General features: G+C 52.6%; 1 protein-coding gene across 16 annotated transcripts in view; it reads right to left on the bottom strand.

Annotated features, from left to right (window-relative positions):
• The window catches only part of B3GNTL1 (UDP-GlcNAc:betaGal beta-1,3-N-acetylglucosaminyltransferase like 1), a 32693-nt gene extending 9027 nt beyond the window's left edge, over positions 1-23666 (bottom strand). For 3 of the 16 annotated variants that reach the window (XR_004966775.1, XM_036303639.1, XM_036303636.1), the window contains exons 1-8: positions 23246-23662; positions 22055-22171; positions 21854-21953; positions 19635-19699; positions 10484-10549; positions 6866-6910; positions 6469-6564; positions 886-981 (exon numbers count right to left, since the gene is read on the bottom strand). Coding sequence is in view for 15 of the 16 variants with exons in the window: in XM_036303639.1 (XP_036159532.1) it covers positions 886-981; positions 6469-6564; positions 6866-6910; positions 10484-10549; positions 19635-19699; positions 21854-21953; positions 22055-22171; positions 23246-23290 (630 nt within the window). In the remaining variant the exon portion in view is untranslated. Of the gene's footprint in view, positions 1-885; positions 982-5644; positions 5891-6468; positions 6565-6865; positions 6911-10483; positions 10550-19634; positions 19700-21853; positions 21954-22054; positions 22172-23245 lie in introns of those variants that run through there. The other 13 variants (XM_036303640.1, XM_036303641.1, XM_036303638.1 and 10 more) reach the window with 13 other exon arrangements.
• Positions 23667-23915: the final 249 nt, after the last annotated feature.

Genomic DNA, 23915 nt, shown 5'->3' on the forward strand with positions numbered 1-23915 from the left:
ACGGGGGGGGGGGGGGGGGAGGGGGGGGCGGGTAGTGCTGGGGGGAGGCAGAGGGATGCTGGGCGGGACCAGGGAGGGGGCAGTCCACGTGGCCCCCATCAGTCAGTGAACTGTCGGCCCAGAGCCCGAAGGACTGTGGCCAAGGTCCAAGGGCGGATGGTGGAGTCTGGCCTGAGTCCCCGTCCCTGCTTCTGGTCTGGGGTCTCCAGACCCCCAGGAACCCTGTTCCCAGAACTCCCGCCACCCCCTACACCCAGGCCCCCCACAGTGCCGGGGACAGGGCATCAAAGGTTAAAACAGGGAAGGCCTGATGGGCCTTGGCACACCTGGTCCACCCCCTCCAACCTGGAGAGAGGAAGTCATGTCCTCAAAGCCCATTTCCCAGGAGGGGTTAAGGGGAAACACACTGATTTAAACCCGAGGTTTACTTTGTAATGGGGTGCAGGAGCCTTCACCCTAAGATGGGCTGGGGAGGAACAGTGAGCAGACCAGCAGCAGAGGCCGGAACCCAGTGGGTGTAGCTCTGCCCAGCGTGGCTGCCTCCCACAGGGCTGCCTCCTCCCACTGTCACCCACCACCCACATCAACAGGATGAGGTAACCGGGGCCTGGGCCAGGGCAGGTGTGATGCCCGCAGCCTCACACAGAAATCCCTTGCTTGTGGCAAAACAAACACGGTGCCGGGCCCCAGCTGCCCCGGAGCTCAGCAGAGCAGCAAAGTGCTGGGGACCGTCTCAGAGGTGCTTCCCTCACCCCTGATCCCTGGACTAGGTCGTGGCGCCTACAAGTGTTAGGGTGGGGTGGGGGGACGGGGGTCCCCAGTCTGGGGAATGACAGCACCAACCCCAACCCCAGAGGAGGACTCCACAGGGGGACCCACACTTACCTGCCCGCCCTCGTCGAACGGTCCCACGTGAGAAAACCATGCTCGCGAGCAGAACCAGGTGGGCATGACCACAGTTGGGCCATTGGAGGTGAAGACCTAGAACAGTTAACACTGGAAGCTCGTCACAGCGCCTGCACCTCACCCCCGAGTGTCTTTCAGGGGTGACAGGCTGCTCTGCGCGTCCTTCCTCTGCAGGTGCAGGCTCGTGGGACTCTGCTACGAGATCGAGTGTCCAGCCCCCGGCGCAGGGCGGAGGGCAGGCGCTGGGACATGGCTAGCGGGACCCAGCCCACCCCAGGTTCTGTTCCCGGCGGATGCTCACAGTGTTTGTTAAGGAGCCTCCCCCTGCGTTTGATCGATGGCATCGCTTGTCTGAATACCACAGGGAACAGAACTAAAATAGCATAAAAGGACCGAGATGATAACTAGGAGGTTAGATGAAATGGACAAATTCCTATCGAAGGGAATTTTCTGTTGTTTTCCTCAAGAGGAAAAAGAAAACTCAAGAGGAAACAGAAAACCTACGTAAATCTGTACAAATAAGAGCCTGAACAGATGTGCCTACGTTGGGGTCCTGCCTGGGCTGCCGGCCGAGTCCTCCTCGCCGTCTCCCCAGAGCACACATTTGCCAGAGAAGAGGCAGAGGACTCGGGGCCGAGCTCAGGTCCCCGCACACGCTCAGTGGCCCTTATTCGGAGGTGTTTCCGGCTCTGTGCTCTCATCTCCAAATCCATCTCCGCAGCTTCCCGTTGTGGGAGGAAGGGACGCGCGAGGGGAGAGGGAGGAGTTTTTCTGAAGGTGCAACACAGCGGGATGAAAGCGACTGCAGGTCTCCCACATCCACGGCCTCCACGGACAGTCTGAGATCACACATAATCGCCCAGAGCACAGCACCTACCATTTCTCAGGGCTGCTTCCTCCCAGACGTTTCTGACCGCGTCGCACTCTCTCGGTCTCATCGACCCCCACCCCCAATACTCCCTGAACAAGCCAGAACAGTTTCCAAAGCGTTTCGTAATGTTTCCCTCCGTCAAAAAAAGAACAAAGAGAGAGGACTTCTGTGACAGGGCATTTCTCGACCTCCTGCCTCCCTCCAAGCTTCCAGGTGGGCATGCCAGGGCCTGGGGGCTGTCTCTCTGCTCCCCGCTCGACCCTTTCCATGGACGGGCACCCGCGTCCAGGCCCAGTACACACCCAGCACCACCTGACACAAGCTCGTCTCCACACCCGACATTATCTGAAGGGTGATGGGAACGAAGGAATAAAAATGGAACAAAAAAGCAAAGAAAGCACATTTGGAGGTGATTTCTTTAAGTCCAGTCAGAGGACAAGTTGGCCTGACCTGGTCGTTTCTTTCAAGCTTTTCTGTGTTCTTGCGTTTCAGGTGGTTCATTGCTTGTCCAGCCTCCTGCCTCCAGGCAGGCGTGACGTCCAGCTCCCCCCTTGCACGCGCAGGTGCAGCCGAGCACCTGGAGGAGCCAGCTCTGCCGCAGCCGGGCCTGAGCAGCCTGAACGAGCGACAAATCCGGACCAAGAACCTCCCCACTTACTTCAGGAGTCCTGCGGCCACAGCCCGACCAGACCTCTGACTCTTTGCTGCTGTTTTCCTCACCCAAAGGCATTTTTTCCATTGATTTTTAGAGAGAGTGGACACCAATAGCCCAGCTGGGCACCAATAAAAGTTTATGTACAAAACAGGCAGCAGAACAACCTGCTAACCAGGGGTCTACCTGGTAAGGGGTGGGCCTTTGGCTTCAATTTAAATGAAAACTGTTTGACTACTGAGCCTGGAACAGGCCAGCGCCCCCCTCTTGTCTCCCTCACTGCTGGGTCTGTGAGTAAATGAGGTGCAGAAATGGCCCCAGATCTCAGGATTCGTGGGACCCACATGAAATAGGACCGAGAGGCATAAATGCTCTTATGCTGATTTTTTTCACTCTTTCTCGTTCAGGTAAATAATGGGGAACTGAACCTGTTGCTCAGATGACGACTCAGGGAGACTTGAGCTCCACGCAGGCCCAGCAGAGGGCACTCTGGGCCGCGAGGAGGAGCGGGAGGAGCGGCCTGTTGGACGTTCAGTGTCAAAACCAGGCCCCAGGCCAAACACCGACAGGCCAGCAGCTCCCCTTTCTTGGGTCAGCCCCCTGCGGCTCCCCCCCCCCCCCCCGCAGTGGACAGAGCTGCCCCCCACCTGCCACCAAAGCCACGCCCTTCCCTCCAGTGAGACTGTTGGGACTTTCTAATCCTTTTCGATTTTCGCCTTCTCTTCACTCTCAAGCTGTCACTCCCTGTTTGTGTCACCAACTGAAAAATCAGATAATCCAGTTTCTTAGAACTTTGTCAACAAGGCTCCCATGTGAGGCCTCTCGGGCCCAGGCGCTGCTCTGGGAACCCGGGAGTCTGGGGCTCTCCCTGGTTTTATGCCAACAGAAGGTGCACTTCGCAAAAGGGAATTGTATGTAGTTCTCAATCCGTAAAAGTCTATCCCAAGATGTTTCAGATGCAGAACAAACGGGAACAAGCCCCCTATGCCACTGGCAAACCTGCCGTGGCCCTTGAGGAAGGCGCAGAAGGACGCGTGGACGCAGCAGACAAAGGGGACCGCTTTCAGGAAGAGGAAGGACGGACCACGGGCTGCACATGCGCTCGGTGTTTATCCACCAAGGAGAAGCCTGGAGTCAGAGAGTACGAGCAGTTAGAGATTCACAGCCTCATTAACTGTGTCTCTGCAGGAAGTGACAGGATTCTCACAGAGAAAGAACAAAGTTTACATGACTCATTTCCAGATTTCTGTGGCTTATTATCCTTATTTCTAAATTCTAATTTGTTGGAAGACTATCTTTAGATAGATAACAAGTTTTCCGGGATTCTGACATTTAACACCCACATAGCAACAAGAATAAACTTTGATGTGAAATCCAAAACCTATGGCTTCTGGATTTAATAAAGGCACGGCCATGAACAGTCAGTTCCCTTTCCAGTCGTGTTAGGAGAGGCTGGTGAGCGCTCTACTGACCCAGGTGGAACGTTGCTCATTCCTACTGGACCTGCTCCACAGACACCACTTTATGACACTCCCGTTAACAGAGAACGTGAAGAAAACGACACAGCTGCACCATGTCAGAGCACAGTCAGATTTTAAATTTCATAAATGCTGATTGGTTAGAGTTAGGTAAAAACCATGGAGCTTCAAGGACAAACTTTTTAGAAAAAGACACATGGAGATCAAAGAAGAGTGAAATGTCCTGGTTTTACACAAACCAGGGGGTTCCAACCATTGTGCTATGGACACTGCCAGAACCATGGGACCGGCTGCGGGATGTCACCCATGCACGCTGCAAGGTGCCACAGAGCAGCCGGCCCGAGGCTCTGGGTGTTGGGCTTAAACCCTTGCATTTTACAGAAGTAAAACAGGGCCACAGGGATCACCCAGCTGATGGAAGGCCTGGGGCCTCCGGGGCAGCAACTGGCCGACGGCACCCGCTCCATTCTGATTGGAAACGCCTGACAGGATCGAGACACCAGTGCCCTCTCAGCAGGCCCCCTGCTGACTGACCTGCAGGGTGGCCTCAGCCCTCAACCTCAGGGCAAGGACGTCGGAGAGACCTTCCAGGGCCTGCTGGGGCCCCTGTCTCCCATCATCACTGCTGCTGACCTCACAAGGTGAGCTGACCTCTCGCCTCCACCCTGCTGGCACCGTGCCCACACAAGAGCATCCTCTCAAACGGTCCTTCTCTCCTGGGTCCTCCTCGGCAGCTGATCACCATGGCCAGCACATCGTCAGGCAGTCTGGGACCAGGTGACCAGTACCGATGAGGTGAAACACCGTGCCCAGAGCCCTAGGATAGCCCCCAGGCGGAGTCTGAGCCCAGCCTGGTCGACGTGGGCTGAGAGCTTTCATGGCGGAGCTGCCCTGCCATCTGCAAGGACGTGCCACCAGGTCGAAGAGCACGAGGAGGGTGTCTGTGCTGTAGCCTGGAGCCCACGTGACAGCCCTAACCACCAAGCGGACTATACGTAGGAGGTGACTGTAAGGTAGGGCCCTAACCCAAGGTGTTCTCACAAGAAGAGGAAAGATGCTGGGAGTGAGCACAGAGGGGATAGTGTAGACCAGTGATGGCGAACCTATGACACGCGTGTCAGAGGTGACCGCGAACTCATTTTTTGGTTGATTTTTCTTTGTTAAATGGCATTTAAATATATAAAATAAATATCAAAAATATAAACCTTTGTTTTACTATGGTTGCAAATATCAAAAAATTTCTATATGTGACACGGCACCAGAGTGAAGTTAGGGTTTTTTCAAAACGCTGACATGCCGAGCTCAAAAGGTTCGCCATCACTGGTGTAGACTATGAACACGGAAGGACCCACTTGGTGGCGTGTGCCTGATTAAATCGTGGTTTTCTGTAACTAACGGTTGAGAAGTGACTTCGTTAAGAAATACTGCCTTCGATTTATCCTGAGAAACTTCAGACGTTAAGCTAAAGAAAACACCGTGACGAGCATCACACGTAACTGTTTCTGTGATGCAGGACGGGGAAGGCTTCCTGCACGCCCTCAGCCCAGACCTTGTATTTCTGGCTGAGACGGTGCTGCTGCATTTAAATTACACCCTCTGTGCTTAGTTACAGTTTTTGCCTGAGTCTCATTCTACCAGAAAATCAAACAGGTCAGGAGTCCAACTCAGCAGCTTCACCCCTGGGTGACCTGCCAGCCCGCCCGCCCCGGGAGCACTGAGTGCTCGGGGACCACTGACCTGGCAGCTCTTGCCAGGTCTCCTGTGCTCCTTTGTTCAGAAAAACAGAAAAAGAACCCATGATTGCATGTCCTGAGGGTGCGTGCACGATGGGCCCATCCTGGAGTCGTGAGCCCCACAGCCCCTCCTGGCAGAGAAAGGGCCAGGGCGCCGGCGCTGTCACCAGGGCACGCTCTGCATCACCGTGACTCGGGGAGCGGGGTGTCAGAGCCAGAACCACCAGCAACGCTGACCAGCAACGCTGACCTCAGGAGAAAATGATCACACAAATCATCCCTCACACCAAGTTCCAAAATTCAGTTCAGTAAAAAGCATTCTTTACATGGCAGGGCCACGGGAATCGCTGTGTGAGCTACATGCCAGCACCGGCCCCCACCACATGGGCAGGGTACCTTTCCAGGCTTCTGGAGCCACGTCCTGGGGGTGGGGGGGCTGCCCCCCTCCCACCAGCCGTCCCCCACCCCTCACAGGTGGTTTCCAGTTTGATTTCAACCCAGGTCTCTTGGCAGCTCAGAACCAGACCTGACCCCCTGCAGGGCAGCCCCACCCTGATGCTGTACCTCAGCTTCCAGCCCCAGGCCCGGCAGTGTGTCCACCTGACACCACCCTCCACCTGCCCAAAGCTCGGCCCTGCCCAGGCTGCTCTGCCCCACTCCCAGGCTCCTGCCCTCTGGCTCCTCTGAAATGCTCCCCCTTCCCCAGTGAGCTCTGGCACACCCTGGGCGTGGGCAAACAGGGCTAAAGGGTGAACCAGGCCCCGGCTGCCAGCATAAGCGGCGTCTCTCCGGGGAGTGTGGCCAGCGCCCCGTCTGGGCAACAAGTACCTGCATGAGCAGCTGCCCAGGCGCCAGCCGGTTGATCCAGCGCGTGTAGCGCTCCGTGGAGTTGGGGGGCTCTCTCCTCACTTGGCAGCCTACGATCTGTGAGCGGAAGAGAGTCTCTGTGAGTTCCTGGGTGCACACACCTGTGTGTCTACCTCTCACCTGGCACCAGTGGGCACCTCTGGGCCGGGTTAGGGAGAGCTTCTGGGAACAAGGGAGGAGGAGGGGCTCTGCTGCTCTGCCCACAGCCCTGTACACCCGAGGTGGCCTGTGTCCTCTCGGGTGACGGGTGACGGGTGACGGCACACAGGGGCCGCACACCAAGGATTTCACCCTCCTCGAGACCCTGATGCTCCAGGGCAGAGGCCGTGTGCTCGCTACGGGGCCTGCGCTGGCTCACCTGTAGCCCGTGGTGGTGCTGTCCTTGCTTCTGCTCCACACGGTGCTGCAAAGACAGAGGTGCCAGCATCCCCTCGACGCGGGGCCCTGGCAGGATGGTCACGAGCTTATTGCTCGTACTGAGCTCCCTGGGAACTCGCTGACCTCGGAGATATCCTCCTACCAAGGGTCCATCTTTCCCAAAAGCCGTCAACATGGGCTGGGAATGCTCCAGGATGCTGCCCTCCTTGGCAAGGTGCCCCTGCACCCCAGCTCTGGCCCCATAGCTGATCTCTGCTTGGAAAGGTTCAGTACGTGCTGGACAAACGCCACAGTGGGGCTGCCCAGTGACGCCCACACATTCTGCAGAGACTATGCAGCTGCGCCATTTGTGGAAGCCACCACAGGGCCTTGCCTTCACAATGAAGTGGCTTTCTTGTAACCTGCGCTCAGAAAACAGTGGCCAAGGGCAAGCATACACTTAGCATTCACTTCATTCTTTCTGAACTAAATATATGATACACTCGACAAAACCACCAATCAGCAACCGCAAATTAAGGTTTTGTAGGTCATGATTAAAAAAAAGTCCAACCCCACAGTAACGAGCTCTCTAAAGCTGCTTTGTTCTGATGCAGCCAGACCGTGAGGACATCCCTGTCTCCACTGAAAACCTGCAAGGCAGGAGCTGGCCCCACAGAGCAGCCCCCGCCGCCAGCCGGGAGCACTGGCAGGAGGCGGAGTTCCTCCTGAGCAGGAACTCGAGTAGATGGCGAGCAAGAAGAGCTCAGCCTGGAACGTGGTAAAAGTGCAGCCCCAGGCAGTTTACGTCAAGAGCGTGAGGAGCAGATGCAGTCGGCCTTCTTCCAAATTCCTGCGTATCCCCAGGCATCGTGGTCCGTCTGAGTCCTGCCTGCAGGACTGCCCCAAGTGATTTCATTACGGAGCTGATCGTGTTTGATTGTTTTCAGTATGAAAATGAAGAAGGTGGACAGCAACGTATCTGAAAGCAGCTCGCTCTCGAGAGCGCCCACACTGGTGCCAGGGGCGTAGCAGCTTCCACGTGGGCCACACTTCAATGCTAGGAACTGCTGGGTGGCCGTCACTCGGAAGGAGACACGGCGTCCCCATGAGGGCGGCTCAGCCAACTGCTCAAACACAGCGTCGTCCTCGCGGGGCGGGGTCGTGCCTGTGACTGTCGCCGGGTCACACGATTAGCACGGACAGGCAGAAGCAGTTATTAGCTTGGCCGTCAGTGCAGCTTAAACTCGGAAAAGCTGGGCTGCTCCTCCGGAGTCGGGCCCCCTGTAATTCTGTCACACCTGTCAGACCAGAAACGTCTGCAAACCTGCACCTGCCCTGCCCGGTGGACGACCTGTGAGCAGACGTCCATCCAGGGCTTCTTCCCAGCAAACGAGTGAGACCACAAGGCGTGCGCATCTCATCTCTCCTTCCACGTCACTGGGGAATCTCGCCAACACTGCTGGAGGCCAGTCCTCTGACCCCACGGAGGAATCCAATGATGCCTGATGACCAGGGCTTGAAGGTTGCAGGTCCAGCCCACTGTCCAGAGCTGGACAACGTTCCCATGTGGCTCCGAGGAGAAGCAGTAACTGTCCCAACGCTGTGTCCAAGCTTGTTTTCCGACTTCTTTCCCAGCCAGGAAGTGGCGAGACATGGCATCTTAGTGACTGTGGACGTCCACAAGCCTCCGTGGAGGCGGAGCCCACCTCTGCACGGAGCACGCCCCCCTGCCCTGCGCGCTCAGACTCCTCGCCTTGTGACCGTCTCAGGATCGGGTGGGAGCCACAGAGCCCTGAGCCCCACCGGGCGCCTGCAGCTCCTGAGAAGGGTCCCCCTGCCCCCTCGGCTTCCACACCCTGGAGGTGTCCTCCCAGCTCGGTCTCCCACCCTCGCGCTCTGGCGCCACGTGCAGCCTCTGCTCCGTCCCAGTCGGGCTTGTGTGCACTCAGGAGGCTGCTGCCGACAGTTCTTCACACCCTGTCTGGGTGCTGCTGGGAAGGGTTTGGCAGACGTGACTGGAGTCCATGGCGGCGGACTCTAGGTGAGGAAGGTTGTCTCAGGTGGCATGCCAGCCGACTCCATCAGGTGGATGTCCCACGCACGAGGAAGCTGTGGCCGCATAAGATTCCAGGGGCCGACCCCTGCAGCAACAACACCACGCCGGGCACTGGATGGGCTGGACGCTGCCGTGGGGACGCCTGACCCCCAAGCTGGGGCACACGACTAACATCCAAGCATTGACTAGATATAAGTGTTTTATTTGAGACACAAAACAAATGGAGACAGGCTCCCTGTGCCCTGTAAACCCCTGTCCAACAGGTGGGCCCGGGCAGTGTAGGTGCACACGGGCGGGCACAGCGCGGGGCAGGGGCACCACAGGGGATACGGAGTGACTGCATCCTGCAGGCGGAGTCCAGGACTCCAGGCAGAGGGGCTGGCAGGGCCACACAGGGGGGAGCACGACAGCGGTGACCCCGAGCTGTGAAGAAACATGCATGCGTCCCCACAGAGCCCAAGGGCAGAGCAGCACGTGAGGCCAGGGCAGTGGGCACCACCACCACTGATGGCTTCGGTGACCTGCTATGCTGGAGCTTCGGGAGCTGTACCTTCCAGGCCGGGGGGGGGGGGGGGGGGGGCGTGTCAGCACCGGGGTCGGAGGCCCTCCACAGTGGGAGGGCCAGCACACTCAGCGAGGAGCACGAGAGGGAGCGTCTGAGGACTGACAGGGCCTCGGCCGCCTCCCCGCGCAGGGCTCCTACAGGGAGACGAGCCACACGCCGCCGAGAAGGGGCCCCTGCGAGTGCCGGGAAGATGGTCCTAGAGAGGCCTGGCTCTGGGGCTGACAGGGAAGCTGCTCTAAAGAGAACACGACTGAGTTACCGGTGGGAGAGGGACTGTTAGGCCCTGTGGTGACACAGGAAGCTCTCAGCCTTTGTGTTCATGTCTAAGGGGCACAGCTTCAAAGATGCTGACTCAAACAAAACAGAACAAAAATCCAGAGACCCTCTGTACCCACCAGAAGGCAGCAAGTGCCACCCCAAAGAGGAGGCATGTCCTCCTTCACAGGAAAACACCTGCAGGCCTCACAGGTGCCCTGGGAGGGCAGTCCCACCGTAACCCGCCTTCCACCCAGGAGGACGCTGAGCTGAAAGGCTGTGATGCTCAGTGAGCACAGCTGACCCGACTCTGGGGGTTTTGCTCAGGGCCGTGATTCTGCATGTGTCTCAGGAGAGCCACCCAGGCAAGAGCCTGCACCTGCGTACGGTGGGGCCTCCCTCCTACAGGCAACATGACCCCTTCACATACACCTCTGAATGTGCCAGATAAAATATACGCAGGTAACATGAGTTATTTTTCAAATTGTGCCCTTGTTTTAATAATTACTGTCACTATCTTCCCATTTCCCCCAAGACAACACCAGGGTATCATAAACACTGCCTGTGAGAATTTGCATGTTAGATATTTGTGTGTGAACTTCTTATGGTTTTAGCCAAATGAAGTGTTATCAGTAATAAGCAGGTCTCTTTTTAACAAGAAAAATAAATAAATAAAAGAAAAAAGCTGTGATGACAATCTTATCAGAGGCAGCGAAAACACAGAACCAGATGTCAGCACTTACGCTTGTTGGGTGCCGGACGGCGGCTTCGAGCTGCAGCCTCACCCTCTGAGGCATCATCACGTCGTCCTGCAGGGAGGAGCCCACGTTAACTCACGGGAAGCCACAGACACGAAAGGGAAGAGGCAGGCAGCCCCCAGCAAAGCGGGCAACAGGCCAGACAGGCAGTTCAGACCCTGCCCAGTGGAACAGACCCTGTGGGTCGGCACTGACCCAGCCACAGCCTGCAGCTCTCGCACGCTGCACAGGCAGCAGGCGACCCGGCCGCGCAGGCGACCTGGCCCTGGCAGGCAGTGTGGCGGGCAGCTGGGGAGGGATGACTGCAGAGGGACACCGTAGAGGGACAGGCTCACAGTGCGGTAGGGGAGTGAGCAGCTAAAACACAGCGCCAAGCTTTTCCACCCTGGCCTAGGACCTCTTCTGTCTCAGGGCGTCCCGTGCTCCTCCAGCTTTTAGAAGGGAACTTAGTTTCAGAAAGAGTGTCTGTGAGAAAACCTACAGCAAACAACATACTCAATAGGGAAAAGTTCCAGCTCTCCATCTTGAGACGGGGAAGGAGACAAGAATGGCCATACTTACGACTTTAACAAATTCCTGAGACTTAAGTCAAGAAAAAGAAATACAAGACAGAGGGTTAGAAAGAGGAAGATTGTGTACATAAGCAATTTAAGAGAATCTATAGAGAAATATTAGAATTAAAAGTGAATTTAGCAAGGTTTCTGGAGACAAGATTGATAAAGTTCAATTAATTTTTTTATAGCTACAAAGTTTTTTTAAATGATGCCACTTATAACAGTATCAAATAAATCAAATAGCTCTCATATATTGCTGGTGAGAATGTAAGAAGGTGCAGCCACTTTGGAAAACATTCTGGCTGTTCCTCAAAGTGCTACATACAGAGTTCCTGTGCCACCAGCAATCCCATCCGCCCACACACCTCAGAGCTGAAAGCGTCTACCCACACAAACTCTCGTACAGGTGGTCCCGCGGCCTTGTCCCTCACAGCCAGGAAGTGGAAACTACTGAACGTTCATCCCTGGTAAATGGATAAACAGTCTGTCCAAACCCTGGCGACGTTCTCAGCAGCAGGACTGAAGTATGACACAGCAAAGCAGCCAACCACAAGAGCACATGTGCGCCACCCCACGTCCATGGAGCTCTAAACAGATCGCTCAACTAGTGATCCACAGCCCACGTCGTCGTTGTAGGACCGAGGGGAGGGAGCCAGCGGGAAGGCGCTATGAGGCGGGACCTGGGCCACCTGGAGCCGAGGCCACCACCTCCTCCCACACCTCTGCCAGGTTGGCGTGGCCTGCAGTCACCCATGAGCACCTAAGGGGACCCGGGAAGCAGAGTGAGGCACAGCCCAGAGCTGCTGGAGGAGAAAACGGGGAGTCTCCACGCTGCCCTTGTACCCCAGGAAAGGCTGCCTGTGCTGACAGCAGAGAGTCTTGCTCTAAAAGCAGCAGCGATATCATCATGTGGGAGCACAGCTCCCAGCGAATACATGAACGGGAAGGTCGAACTGCGACATGAACTGGAAGGTCGAACTGCGACACGAACTGGAAGGTCGAACTGCGACATGAATTGGAAGGTCGAACTGCGACACGAACAGGCAAAATTACAAAGAGACAGCAGTTGGAAAGGAGCAGACTGCAGGACCTAACACTCAAATGCAGGAACCCCAAGAGCAAAAAACAAGATAAAAAGGGAAGAAATGAAGAACTAGTATAGAAAAATTTATCTCATTTGAAAAAACCTTGAGTCTGCACTTTAAAAGAGCTCACCCAATTCTAGGAATACAGAAAAAAATCTTATAAATCTTCAGTAACAAACATTAACTTAAAAACCAGCAAATCCCAACCGATACAGAAAAAGTATCTGACAAAAAACCCAACACGTGTTCACGGTAAAAGCTCTGAGCAGGCCAGGAACAGTGTGGTGGAGCCTGCAGCCAGCGCAGCGCTGAGGGAGAGTGGACGCTTTCCGCTGAGACAGTGGGAGGCAAGGATGTGTGCCTGTCAGCGCCGCACCAGCAGGTGAGAGAGGCCAGAAGGGAAGAAGCCAGCTGTCTCCAGGGCAGGGACAGTCGTGCACCGGGAGAATCCTCACTGGTGGGAGCGCTGCGGGATCACAGGATGGGAGACCAGCACAGACAGCCACATCTCCACGTGATCACAGTCACATGTGGGCACAAATGAAAACAGTGTCCACTTACAACTGCTCCAAAGAAACTGAAACATGTTGGCGCAAACATAACGAAGCACGTATGTGGCCCCATGTCCTTCTGCGCAGGAAGCACACAGGTGCTGGGAGGCGGACCCAATGCTAGCCGTGCGCGGAGTTCTTTGCCCTATGCTTGCAGCGTTTCTCTAAGCTTGAAGAGGGAATGTGGGAAAAAGATGCAAACATGTTACGAGAAAAGGAAACTGGCGAGGCCGTCAACAGAGACCGTGCTCGGCGCAATCTGAAACCAGGACACAGTGAGGCCGCTCCCTCCATTCACGGGCCAACACTGCAGAACCTGCAGTCCCAGAGCTGGAGAAGCTCTGCCCCCAGGCCACCACCCATGGCCCCTGCAGTGTCCCTGCGGCCTGGGGTCCACATCTGGGTGTGACCCCAAGAGGACGTCTGCCACATGGACAATGAAGGTGATACAGGCACGTTCACAAGGCATGTTTCACAAGAGTAAAGGCAGAGAAATAGCCCGCCCGCCCATCGACAGGAGAAGGGGTGAGTACATGATGGTGTGTGCTCAGTGGGATGTTGTACAGCAGGCAGAGGGAATGAAGTGCCCACAACAGACAAACAGAACAGAAGGGAAAACTGGAAATAAACCCACACTGATACGGCCAATGGACTTTCAACACAGGCGTCGGCCGGTTCACGGGAGAAAAGTCTCCTCGGCCAGCAGTGCTGCCACCGAGCACCACAACAAACAGCCACTTCCGACCCCACACCACCCCCAGAAATCAGTGGGACGCGGACAACAGATTAAATAAAACCTAAAGGCTATAAGCTACTGGCAGAAAACATAAGAGAATTACTGCTCCTTTGGGGCAAGCAGAGATTTCTTAGGAAAGAAATTAATGCTAAAAGAAAAAATTATTAAATTTGACTTATCAAAATGTAAAACAGCTAGAAACTAAGATGGCGGCATAGGTAAACACCGGGAAATTGCCGCCTCCCACAACAATTGAAAAATACCGCAAAGGACAGAGCGGACATCATCCAGAACAACAGGAAGCCTGGCTGAGTGTAAATTCTACAAGTAGAAGGAAAGAAAAGCACGCTGAGAGCCAGAGGAGCTGCGGAGGTGAAGTGCAGAGGTACGGCGGCTCGCGTGCGCAGAAAGGGGGTGGCACCTGAGGACGCGGCTGTTTTTTTGAATCACAAGCTCCCGACTGCTCTGAACTCCGGTTCCGGGAAGTCTCTGGGGACCCAGGACTCATACGGGGAGAAGCTGGCCTGTCGGGCAGCGGGCGAACTTGAGTGCAGCTTTCCTCAGAGGTGCTTGCAGCAATTATCGGGCCACTGAGACGCGTGACTCCTTAGGAGAATCAGCCATAGCTGCTTTCTCCGCCCTTTGACTCCCTGAGACCCCGCCCCACCCAGGCTGCGGCAGAGGCTTTGGCATGTGAATGTACCTAACTGCAGCGAGCCAGGCAGACCCGGAACTTCCAAGAGAAGGCCCAAGGCCCCGCAGCGGCTTGCATTGCTTCACAGCTGAGCCTCTTCGTGGCTCCTGCTGTGTGGCCTCAGGCAGAGGCTGAATTAGCACCTCCTTAGATCCGGGAGCCACTGTACCCAGTGGTCAGAGGGGGACCATCCAGATTGCAACTACTCAGATCCATAAGGGACACACTCAGGGAGCAGACTCAGTGAGCACCAAAGCCCCACTGAAGCAAGTCTTGCCCAGAAGGGTGTCTTCAGCACAGAAGTTCTCCCACTTCAGACACAGCTGATTCTCACAGCCAATTGGCCTGGAGGTCAATTCCTCCCAGTGATCCTACAACAACCAAGGCACCAAGAGTGCACCAAGAGTGTCCACCTCAGGTAACGGGGGAGGCTGAGCCACTGGGCCCTATAGGACACCTAGCACACAAAACCACTCTATCAACACAGGGAAGCAGCCAAAATGCGGAGACAAAGAAACAGGTCACAAATGGCAGAAATGGAGGAAAGCAAACGACTGGATATAGAGTTCAAGGCCACGTTTATAAGGTTTTTCAAGAATTTTATGGAAACCGCCGATAAATTTAATGAATCCCTCAATAAGTATAGTGAGACCATGGAGGACATGAAAAAGGACCAACTAGAATTAAGCATACACTGACTGAAATAAAGAATAATTTACAGAGATCCAACAGCAGACAAGAGGATCCCAAGAATCAAGTCAAAGATTTGAAATACAAAGAAACAAAAAATACCCAACCGAAAAAGAAAAAAGAAAAGAGATTCCAAAAATTTGAAGATAGTGTAAGGAACCTCTGGGACAACTTCAAGCGTACCAACATCAGAATTATAGGGGTACCAGAAGGAGAGAGAGGGCAAGATATTGAAAACCTATTTGAAGAAATAATGACAGAAAACTTCCCCTACCTGGTGAAAGAAATGGACTTACAAGTCCAGGAAGCGCAGAGAACCCCAAACAAAAGGAATCCAAAGAGGACCACACCAAGACACATCATAATTAAAATGCCAAGAGCAAAAGACAAAGAGAAAATCCTAAAAGCAGCAAGAGAAAGAAACTCAGTTACCTACAAGGGAATACCCATACGACTGTCAGCTGATTTCTCAACAGAAACCATGCAGGCCAGAAGAGAGTGGCAAGAAATATTCAAAGTGATGAATAGCAAGAACCTGCAACCAAGATTACTTTATCCAGCAAAGCTATCATTCAGAATAGAAGGTCAGATAAAGAGCTTCACGGATAAGAAAAAGCTAAAGGAGTTCATCACCACCAAACCAGCAGTATATGAAATGCTGAAAGGTATTCTTTAAGAAGAGGAAGAAGAAAAAGGAACTCTTACCATTTGCCACAGCATGGATGGAACTGGAGAGCGGATAAATACCACAGGATCTCACTCATTTGTGGAATATAATGAACAACATAAACTGATGAACAAGGACTGATCCAGAGACGGAGAGGCATTGATTGGACTGTCGGGCCTTGGAGGGAAGGTAGGGGAGGGTAGGGGTAAGGGGGAAAGATCAACCAAAAGACTTATATGCAAGCATATAGGCCTAACCAATGGACACGGACAACGGGGGAGGTGAGGGCATGAGCGGGGAGGGGGGGGTAGAGGGTAACGTGGGAACAAGGACACATATGTAATATCTTAATCAATAAAAAATATATTAAAAAAAATGTAAAACAGCTCATCAAAAGACACCACTAACCTATGAAAAGTGAAGCCACATTCTGGGAACAAATACAATATATGCACCTGACAAAGGACCAGGGTCCCAAACAAAGAACACACTTTCTTAACTCACTAACAGGAAGGGAAGTCAATTTAAAAAAGTAGGCAAAAAATCTGAATAGGCATTTCACAAAAAAATGGCCAATAAACCATGAAAAGGTGCCCAACATCACAATCTACCAGGGGAACGTAATTAAAACCACAAGGAGACACATCATGTCTGCTCGAGTGGCTGAAACTACGCCGACAGCAGTGGGGCAGGCGAGGAGGTGGGCGGGTCGGACAGCAGGAGAGTGTAGAAACAAGTTGTGGTCTATTCATACAAAGGACAATAACAACCAAGAATGAGCCACCAACACGCAGCTACCACGGTGACCACCGTGCTGAGTGAACAGCTAAAAACAACAGTGCACACTACAGTTCCAGCCTCCGAGTTCGAGGACAGGCAGCCCCGCTCAGAGTGATGGGTAGTCTGGATCTTGGCTGGGGCCTTAGTTATGGAGTGAATTCAGTTGTCAAAACTCATCAAATTGTCATTTTGTACAATTTTCCCATTAAAATCTTGTGTATCACTGTATATAAATTTCACCTCAGTTTTAAAAAACTGAATAAACTATGACATGCAACAAAATAGATGACTCTTAACAAAAGAAGTTTTAAATTTCCAAAGTATTATATACAGCCTGATTCTCTTTTTATAAAGTTAAAAACAGCTAAAATTTTTTTAAATTAAGTCTTTTGATTTGTAGAGAGACTGAGGCTCAGCAGGGGAGCCACGGCATGTGGCTGGGGTCACAGGAGAGGGAGGCAGGCGCTGATGTGGTCGGGGGACTGAGTGGGCTCACTCTGGGCGGCAGGTCCACGGGTCCTCATGATGTTATCAAGATAAACATGCAACACAGTCATGCACAGAAACAGGCACAAAACGGAGCTGGCAGCAGGAAAGATGAGACTTTTCTGAACCAGGAACATGACTGACTCAAGTCTGTGCTCCTGGGACCTCAAGTTAAAAACAAGGAAATCACCATGGAAACTAGAAAATTGGAACAACACTAGGATGCCATGTTCAGAAGCTACAGGGCCCTTACAGCGATCCGAGAAAACCAAACTGGTTACGTTCTCCATTGACTTACTTCAAATGAACCGAGAGCGATTCCAACTCAGACTCCAGTGTCTGACAGCCGCACCCCTCCTCTTGTCCGACCGACGCCCGCCCCGCAGCCTCCCCGTCCCCGCAGACGGTCCTGTGACAGCTCCCCGCCATCTCCGACCACCCCCCCTACTCTTCCCCGGGACTGAGCAGGCCAGGCGTCCAACCTGCTCTTTCTCTCTCTCTGGCCCTAAATGCTAACGGGCATCTTCAAGGACCTGGCTCCCCAGCCGATGATGCAGGCAGGGGTTTGGGACCTTCCTCTGCCCTCCTCGGTCTGTGGTTGGTGGCAACTCTGCTGACGCCCATCGCCTGCTTTACCGGTACTTGGTGACTCCTGGATCGGAACGTTCCACCATTCTAATCTAGGCCCCATATTTTCTAACACTTCCACCTGGATATCACCTCAGTTAGGTCTTTTTTCCTTCCCTTTATTGAAAAAAAGTAAGTTACAGTAGAGACCCTGTTGGAGAGAGGGTAACTTGAGCATTTCTCTCTTCTTCTTCCAAGACGGGAACCAAGTTCTTCAAGCTGGGCTCTCCATACTGAGGAGATCTTAAGATCCCTCGAAGACGAGATGGTCCGATCCAGCACCAATCACCAGTTCAAATGAAGTTTATATTGTCACTAGTGGCCTGGTGCATGAAATTTGTGCACATTAAAAGGGAATTAATTAGAGGAAATATTTTAATATTGCTATTTGCCCTTTCTCTATAATAGACGTATCAGAGATGAAAGAAAATTAGTAAAATGTATATGAAAATCTCCCTCCTGTCAGAGTCTGGGGTGCGCCGCAAGACCCAGAGTCAAGTCCCCGCCCATTCGCGCTTCGAAATTGCAGGAGACCCAGACCCAGCCGGCCCCACCCCCGTCAAGCCCTGCTGGGCAGGGGGCACAGCCTCAGGTCTCCCGGCCCGGTGCCGGGGCAGGGGGTGCGGCCTGAGGTCCCCCGCCCCCCCGCCAGGTGCCACGCAGCCTCAGTCCCTGCTGATTGGTCGTTAGGCGTCACTACGTGATGGCCATTTTCATATTAGCCTTTTATTATGATGATTAGAGAGAAATACATGCTCGCTTTAAGTATTTCAGAAAGAGCAAGCTTAAAGAGAAAAATAAATAACCAAATCACCCAAAGGCCATAAAAGCACAATTGTCAATGTGGTAGGTGAAGCTGTCTTTGTTGGAAACTGTTTATGAAGACGCCGGATGGTCCATCCCTGTGAAAATAAGCCCAGAGCAGGATCTGAAAGGAGATGACAAAGCGAGAGGGGTGGCAGAGGATCCCCACGAGAGAACAGAGAAAGTGGAAGAGTTTCAGCCTAAGAAAGAAGAGGAAGATGAGAGACCAGAGCAGCAGGGCAGGAAGCTGCAGCCTCTGCTGGGGTCTTGTTTTCAGGGCAGGGCTGTTTTATGGGCAAGTTTACGTTTCTCACGCGCGCACACACACCATCTTCCCCAACGTCCACACGTACCACAGCCTTGTCTATAGGTTCCTGGTCATCAGGGGAAAGGCTGAGTCAATATGAGACAAAAAGAAGCTTCCTGTGTGGACTAATTCAGCACAACTGGGCACTCTGAGCCAGTGCTGAGTTTGAGAAGGAAAACAAGCCCCGCCCCCCCGCCCACCCCGGGGAATGCACAGAAGACGGAGCTCTGTACCCCAGACTCGAGGAAGGAGCAGCAAGTGCTCTTCAAATGCGCTTCAAAGTAACTACAGAGAAAACCCCTCACTGAGTGTACACTACGGATGCAATCACGTATTCTTTTTTCACCAATCATAATCATTTGTGATGTTATTAAACATTTTTCATAAAAGGTGAGTAATTCCCTCACACAGACCTTCACTATTACTCCACTGGCCTGTATTGTTGTTTCTCATTTCCCATCCTAATAGCGAACACTGAAGTTCCTTGTACGTAAATCTCTCTTGGAATTTCAGAGGCGCCTACAGGAGAAATGTACGGGTCAAGGGCATAAACATTTTGCAGTTCTTGAGACACAATGCAAAATGATGCCATCGACAGTACCAGCTCACACCTTTCAAGTCCCAAGTATCTACAACTTTAAAAAACTTTGTTAACCTGGTTTTCAGCATCTCACTAATTGTTTCATGCAAATGACTTAAACTTTTTTTAAAGCCTGTCATTTGCACGTCCACTTTTGTGAAGTCCCTACTCCAGTCCTTTCCTATTTGTCATCGCCCGTATTTCTTTGTATTTGCTCAACTTACATGAACTATTTATTCTTAAGGCTATTAATCTTTTTAGTATTGTATTTGTCCACATCTTCCCAGTTTATCTTCATTTTTCTTTATATAGTGCTCTGCTATACAGTTTTGCTTTTTTATGTAATCCAATTTATCAAAACTTAACTCATTAAGTGCTATGGTAATTAAACGGCAAAAACCTATCTACCTTAAAAGTTCTGATTATAATACATTAGAAGTTGTTGTCAAGAACCACACTAAAATGTAAGATTATTTAATTATTCAACATGTGTGTGTGTGTGTGTGTGTGTGTGTGTGTATATATATATATATATCTATATATATATCTTAGCAATAAAACAAAGAGTTACTTACCGAATCCAAAAAGCACAGGTAAGACCCTGAGCTCTGTGCTATTGCTTGGTTTTTAGAATATCCGACTGTTTAAAAAGAAAACAAAAGCTCTTTTATGATTCGATCTTCGATGGTACTCTTGTTCATAAAACTAAGTGTAACACGTACGACAGGAACACTGGGAGCACTCTGCGCTACCAAGAGGGGATCAGGCTAGCCGCAGGAGGAAGGGGAGGGAGAAAAGCAGGCTCCATGTTTAGGGGCTGATACAATAAGCACGATGCTAACCCGCGAATGGCCACCAGCACCAGGGCCATGTGGGAGCTCCAGGCTGCCCAGGGCAGGTAAGCTCCGCCCGCTTCTGCAGGAACTGCTGTTGGGCTGAGGAGAAAGGGCCAGCCAGAACGGCTTCTGAGTAGGGAATGCTGTGCAGAAATTAACGCTGGGCAAGCTCAGTCTGGGTGCTGAGGGCAGGGCAGATTGGAGGAGGTATTTAGTCCCAAAAGAAGGGGCTGAGGAGACTTTAAGGGGCACAACAACCACTCTCCCTAGAGAGGAGGTTGCTGACACCGAGTCGTGTTAACTAGACAGTTACAGATTCGGTGCCACCAAGAAAAGTGACACGAAGCAAAACAGATGTGTGCAAAGTTAACACACTCAATCCCTCTGGGACGCAAAACCAAGTCCACCTGGAGAAGGTGGTAGGTGCCCAGGGGACGCTAGCAAAGTGGTTCCGGCCACACCCAAGGTACTTCCAGGTTTATCGCTAATGGGAGAGCACCTCTCCAAGGTGGAGAGAGAGAGGGCAGGTCCTTCCTGTTAGCTGCTCTGAAGCACCAAAGTCAACCAGCTGCAACAGAGAAGCAGGGACAATTAACAGCCACCTGCCCTCACTCTGGTCATCAAAGGCTGACCCAGGGCAGTGCTGTTTTCACACAGGGTAGCAGCTTAATTTCTAGCTTTAATCCCAGAGCTCAGCCAACCCAAGCCAGTCAGCAGAAGTGTCCCAGATTTCAACAAACTACAGGATAACAAGGCAGAGAAGAAAGTGCAGAGGCAGGCAGAGCGAGGGGCTCCTGACCCCTGGGGACGGCTTAGCAGCCAACACCGAAACAGCTGTGGCTAAATCTCCATCATCACTGCAAAGCGAGGCAAGCCCAGAGGAAGACCTCATGGGAATCAAAACCAAAGAGCAGCACGTGGAAACTGAAAAACAGGAGAGACTTTCCACAATCACATTTAAATTATGGTTCTGTTTCAAAAGGCGCTCATCAGAATTGGGTTTAGGAGGAAAAGTCAAACCCAAGCGTTTGAGTGATGAAGGAAACGCTGCCCACTAAGGACCTGGAAGTTTCCCACAATGAGTCTTCTGTTTGGCAAAGACGAGGAATTTGCTTTAATATTATTGCCTCGAAGAAAGTCAAATGTTTGTGCCAGGGCCTGATGTTTGGGGAGGCCCGGCCCTTTGTGAGGGGAGCCGGTTGTCATGGTCACAGCAGAAAAAACTCAGGCCAGAGTATGGCATCAACATTCCTTACTCCTGGAGAAGAGGGTGGGATTGTGTTTATTTTTATTTTAGCAAGTGATCACATTATTAAGAAATGTTCTGCTCTACTGTGATAGAAAATGATAATAAATGAACCTTAATCCAGTTAAAGTAACCCAGGAATCCTGAAAGTAGAGACTTTGGATCTATGTTATCCAGTATTTCCTATTTAAGAAAATACTGTTACAGGAAAAGAGGTCCTTTCAGACATAATCAAATTAACTCCATTTTGTTATGTGTAATACGGGATCTGCCTTACCTAATTTCAAAGACAGCAGGATGACTCCGTTTTCTTTTTCACAAAATTACAACAATCCTTTTGTCATTAGAATACATTCAAACGTGATATAACTCGTTATATCTAATCAATAAAAAGTATTTTATGAAAGACAAAACGTTTTTATTTATTGATTTTTTTTTTTTAAAGAGAGAGGGAGAGAGAGAGACATTGATTTGTTGCTCCACTTTTTATGCACTCATTGGTTGATTCTTCTATGTGCCCTGACTGGGGGTCGAACCTGCAACCCTGGTATATCTGGGGACACTGTAACCAACTTAGTAAGTGGTCAACTTAAGTGTTACTCAGGATGCTTTTCAACAGGATTTAAAAAACACAAAACTACCTACGTATATAAGTTGATTAAAAAACCCATTCGTTACAGCTGAATAATAAGCTAAGCATATGGTAACTGACCTCCTCTGGGAGAAGGAGAATCGTGCCCTCCAATGACTACGAGGATACCGGAACCTTCTAGCTTCACTTTCCATTTTTCAATGATAGCCATAGACTTGTCCTGAAAGCAAGAAGGCATTGGCAGGTCAGGAAACTCCCATCAGAGCAGTCCAACGTGACTTGCGGGGGGGGGGGAATTGTCAACGGGAAGTTCTTAAGTACCTTACTGGCATCATTAAAAACAGAGAGCTCCATGGAGCCTTCGAAGTCCTGCTGCAAAACAGACCTCAAGCACTCGTCCAACCAGGGCTCCGCATTGTGGACGGGGAGGATCACAGACTGGAATCCAGAGAAATGGGTTATCAAATAGTGTGAACACTGAACACACTCATTTCCCGCAGGACCACGCGTGACAAAATAACCCAAAACCAGGTTTCGAGGGAAAGAATGTGCGGACACAGTCTACGCCTTCTCTCCAAGTTCTCCAATCTCTGGTTCCAGGAGATGTATTTCATGTTACATGTCCCTGAATTGGTTTTGGGGATTCTGTTGAAAAGGAAACAAAAATCTGAAAGGCTTCAAAAATGTTCCCAATTCAAGGGCAAATTCATGTTTCCAATCACTTGGCCAGAAACACCATCACTGTGGTTGAAACAGGCATCTGCGCATCTTTCAACCCAGTTATGAAAATAACCGAGTGGTCCTTTTCTGGGTGGGATGCTCCTGTTCGGTAAACCAGGACGTTGGAGAAGCAACAAAGAAACGCTTTAAAGCTCCACATGCTTCCTTCGGGCGGGGGCGGGTGCTGGGACGGGGAGGGGACTCCCGCCCTCCCCGCTGCTCTACTCAGTTCAGCAGATGGTCGTGCCCTGGTCTCCGGGAGCACAGATGAAACAAGAATTTCTCAAGTGTACGGAACCGACTTCCGGTGATCCGTGCACAGTCACACAGTCAGCAACGCGGACCACCCAGGGACGCACGTGCCGACGCGCCGACACCTGCACACGCCGCACGAGGATGAGTGTGTCACAGGAAAAATCCTCCGTGCGGAAACGGTTCCGCGAGGCTCCGAGAGAGACAAGCATGAACACACAATTCTGTGTTCCCGGAGGCTCTGACCCAGCGCGTGTCAATCACAGAGTAGTTCCGTGCACTTACTTCACTTTGGGGAATTGTTTTTTTTTCAAGAAACAGAAAAAAGAACCTGTCTATTCAAGGTCTACCAGACAAAGCATGACGGGAATATCTGTCACAGGGGCCTGGGCTCGGTCCGTCCGCGCTCCGCCGGAGCGGGGGACTTTGGGGCGGAGACCACCCGAGGCAAGCCCAGAAGAGGTGGGGACCGTACCCGGACACAGAGGCGGAGGGAGGGGGACGAAAGGGGACGGGAGCGGGGGCGGCGCGGCCACCTACCACTTGAGCCCGCATGGCCTCCTCCTCCGGACGCCCCGCCCACATCGGCCTACAGCGCGTGCGCGGGAGGCGGGTCCGAGGTAAAGCCGCCTCCGATTGGCACAGAGAGAGCCAATCCGGCGGGGCGGAGCGGACGCAGTGGAGAGGCGTGGCCTAGAGCGGCCGGAGGACCACATCGTCGGGCTTTTGGCAGTGGGGACCCTTGTGTCCCGAGCTCCACTCTCATCCTCTCCTTGACCCCCGGAAACCCGTCCTCATCTGCGCGGGTTTACAACGCCCAAGCCCTCGGAGGAGTCAGGGGTCACCGAAGCACGTGGGTGGTGAGGAAGGCGCACGCTTTGCGGATGGTTACGACCTAAAATCCAAACCTTGTACGTGTGAAGGAGGCAGGTGACGGGTCCTCTGCACTGTCTTACCTGAGTGGGGACACCTACCGGCGGGGCGTAAGGAGGTGGAAGCCGAGGAAGGCGCCCTGCGGTTAAAGCACCTTCCCTCCCGCCCCGCCCTGCGCCCCGCAGTGCCTCCACCCCTCTCCCCCCGTCCTGGAGGCCTCGTTGCCTGGGGAGTTGGCCCCGCAGTGGACAGCGCTCTGGGCATGAGCCAGGTGGTCCGGTGCCAGCACACGCGGGAGGGAGACAAACGGGACCCGCTGTGACAGGGCAGTAGTGCC

Source organism: Myotis myotis, unplaced genomic scaffold (genome assembly GCF_014108235.1).
Source record: "Myotis myotis isolate mMyoMyo1 unplaced genomic scaffold, mMyoMyo1.p scaffold_m19_p_38, whole genome shotgun sequence".
Lineage (NCBI taxonomy): Eukaryota > Metazoa > Chordata > Mammalia > Chiroptera > Vespertilionidae > Myotis > Myotis myotis.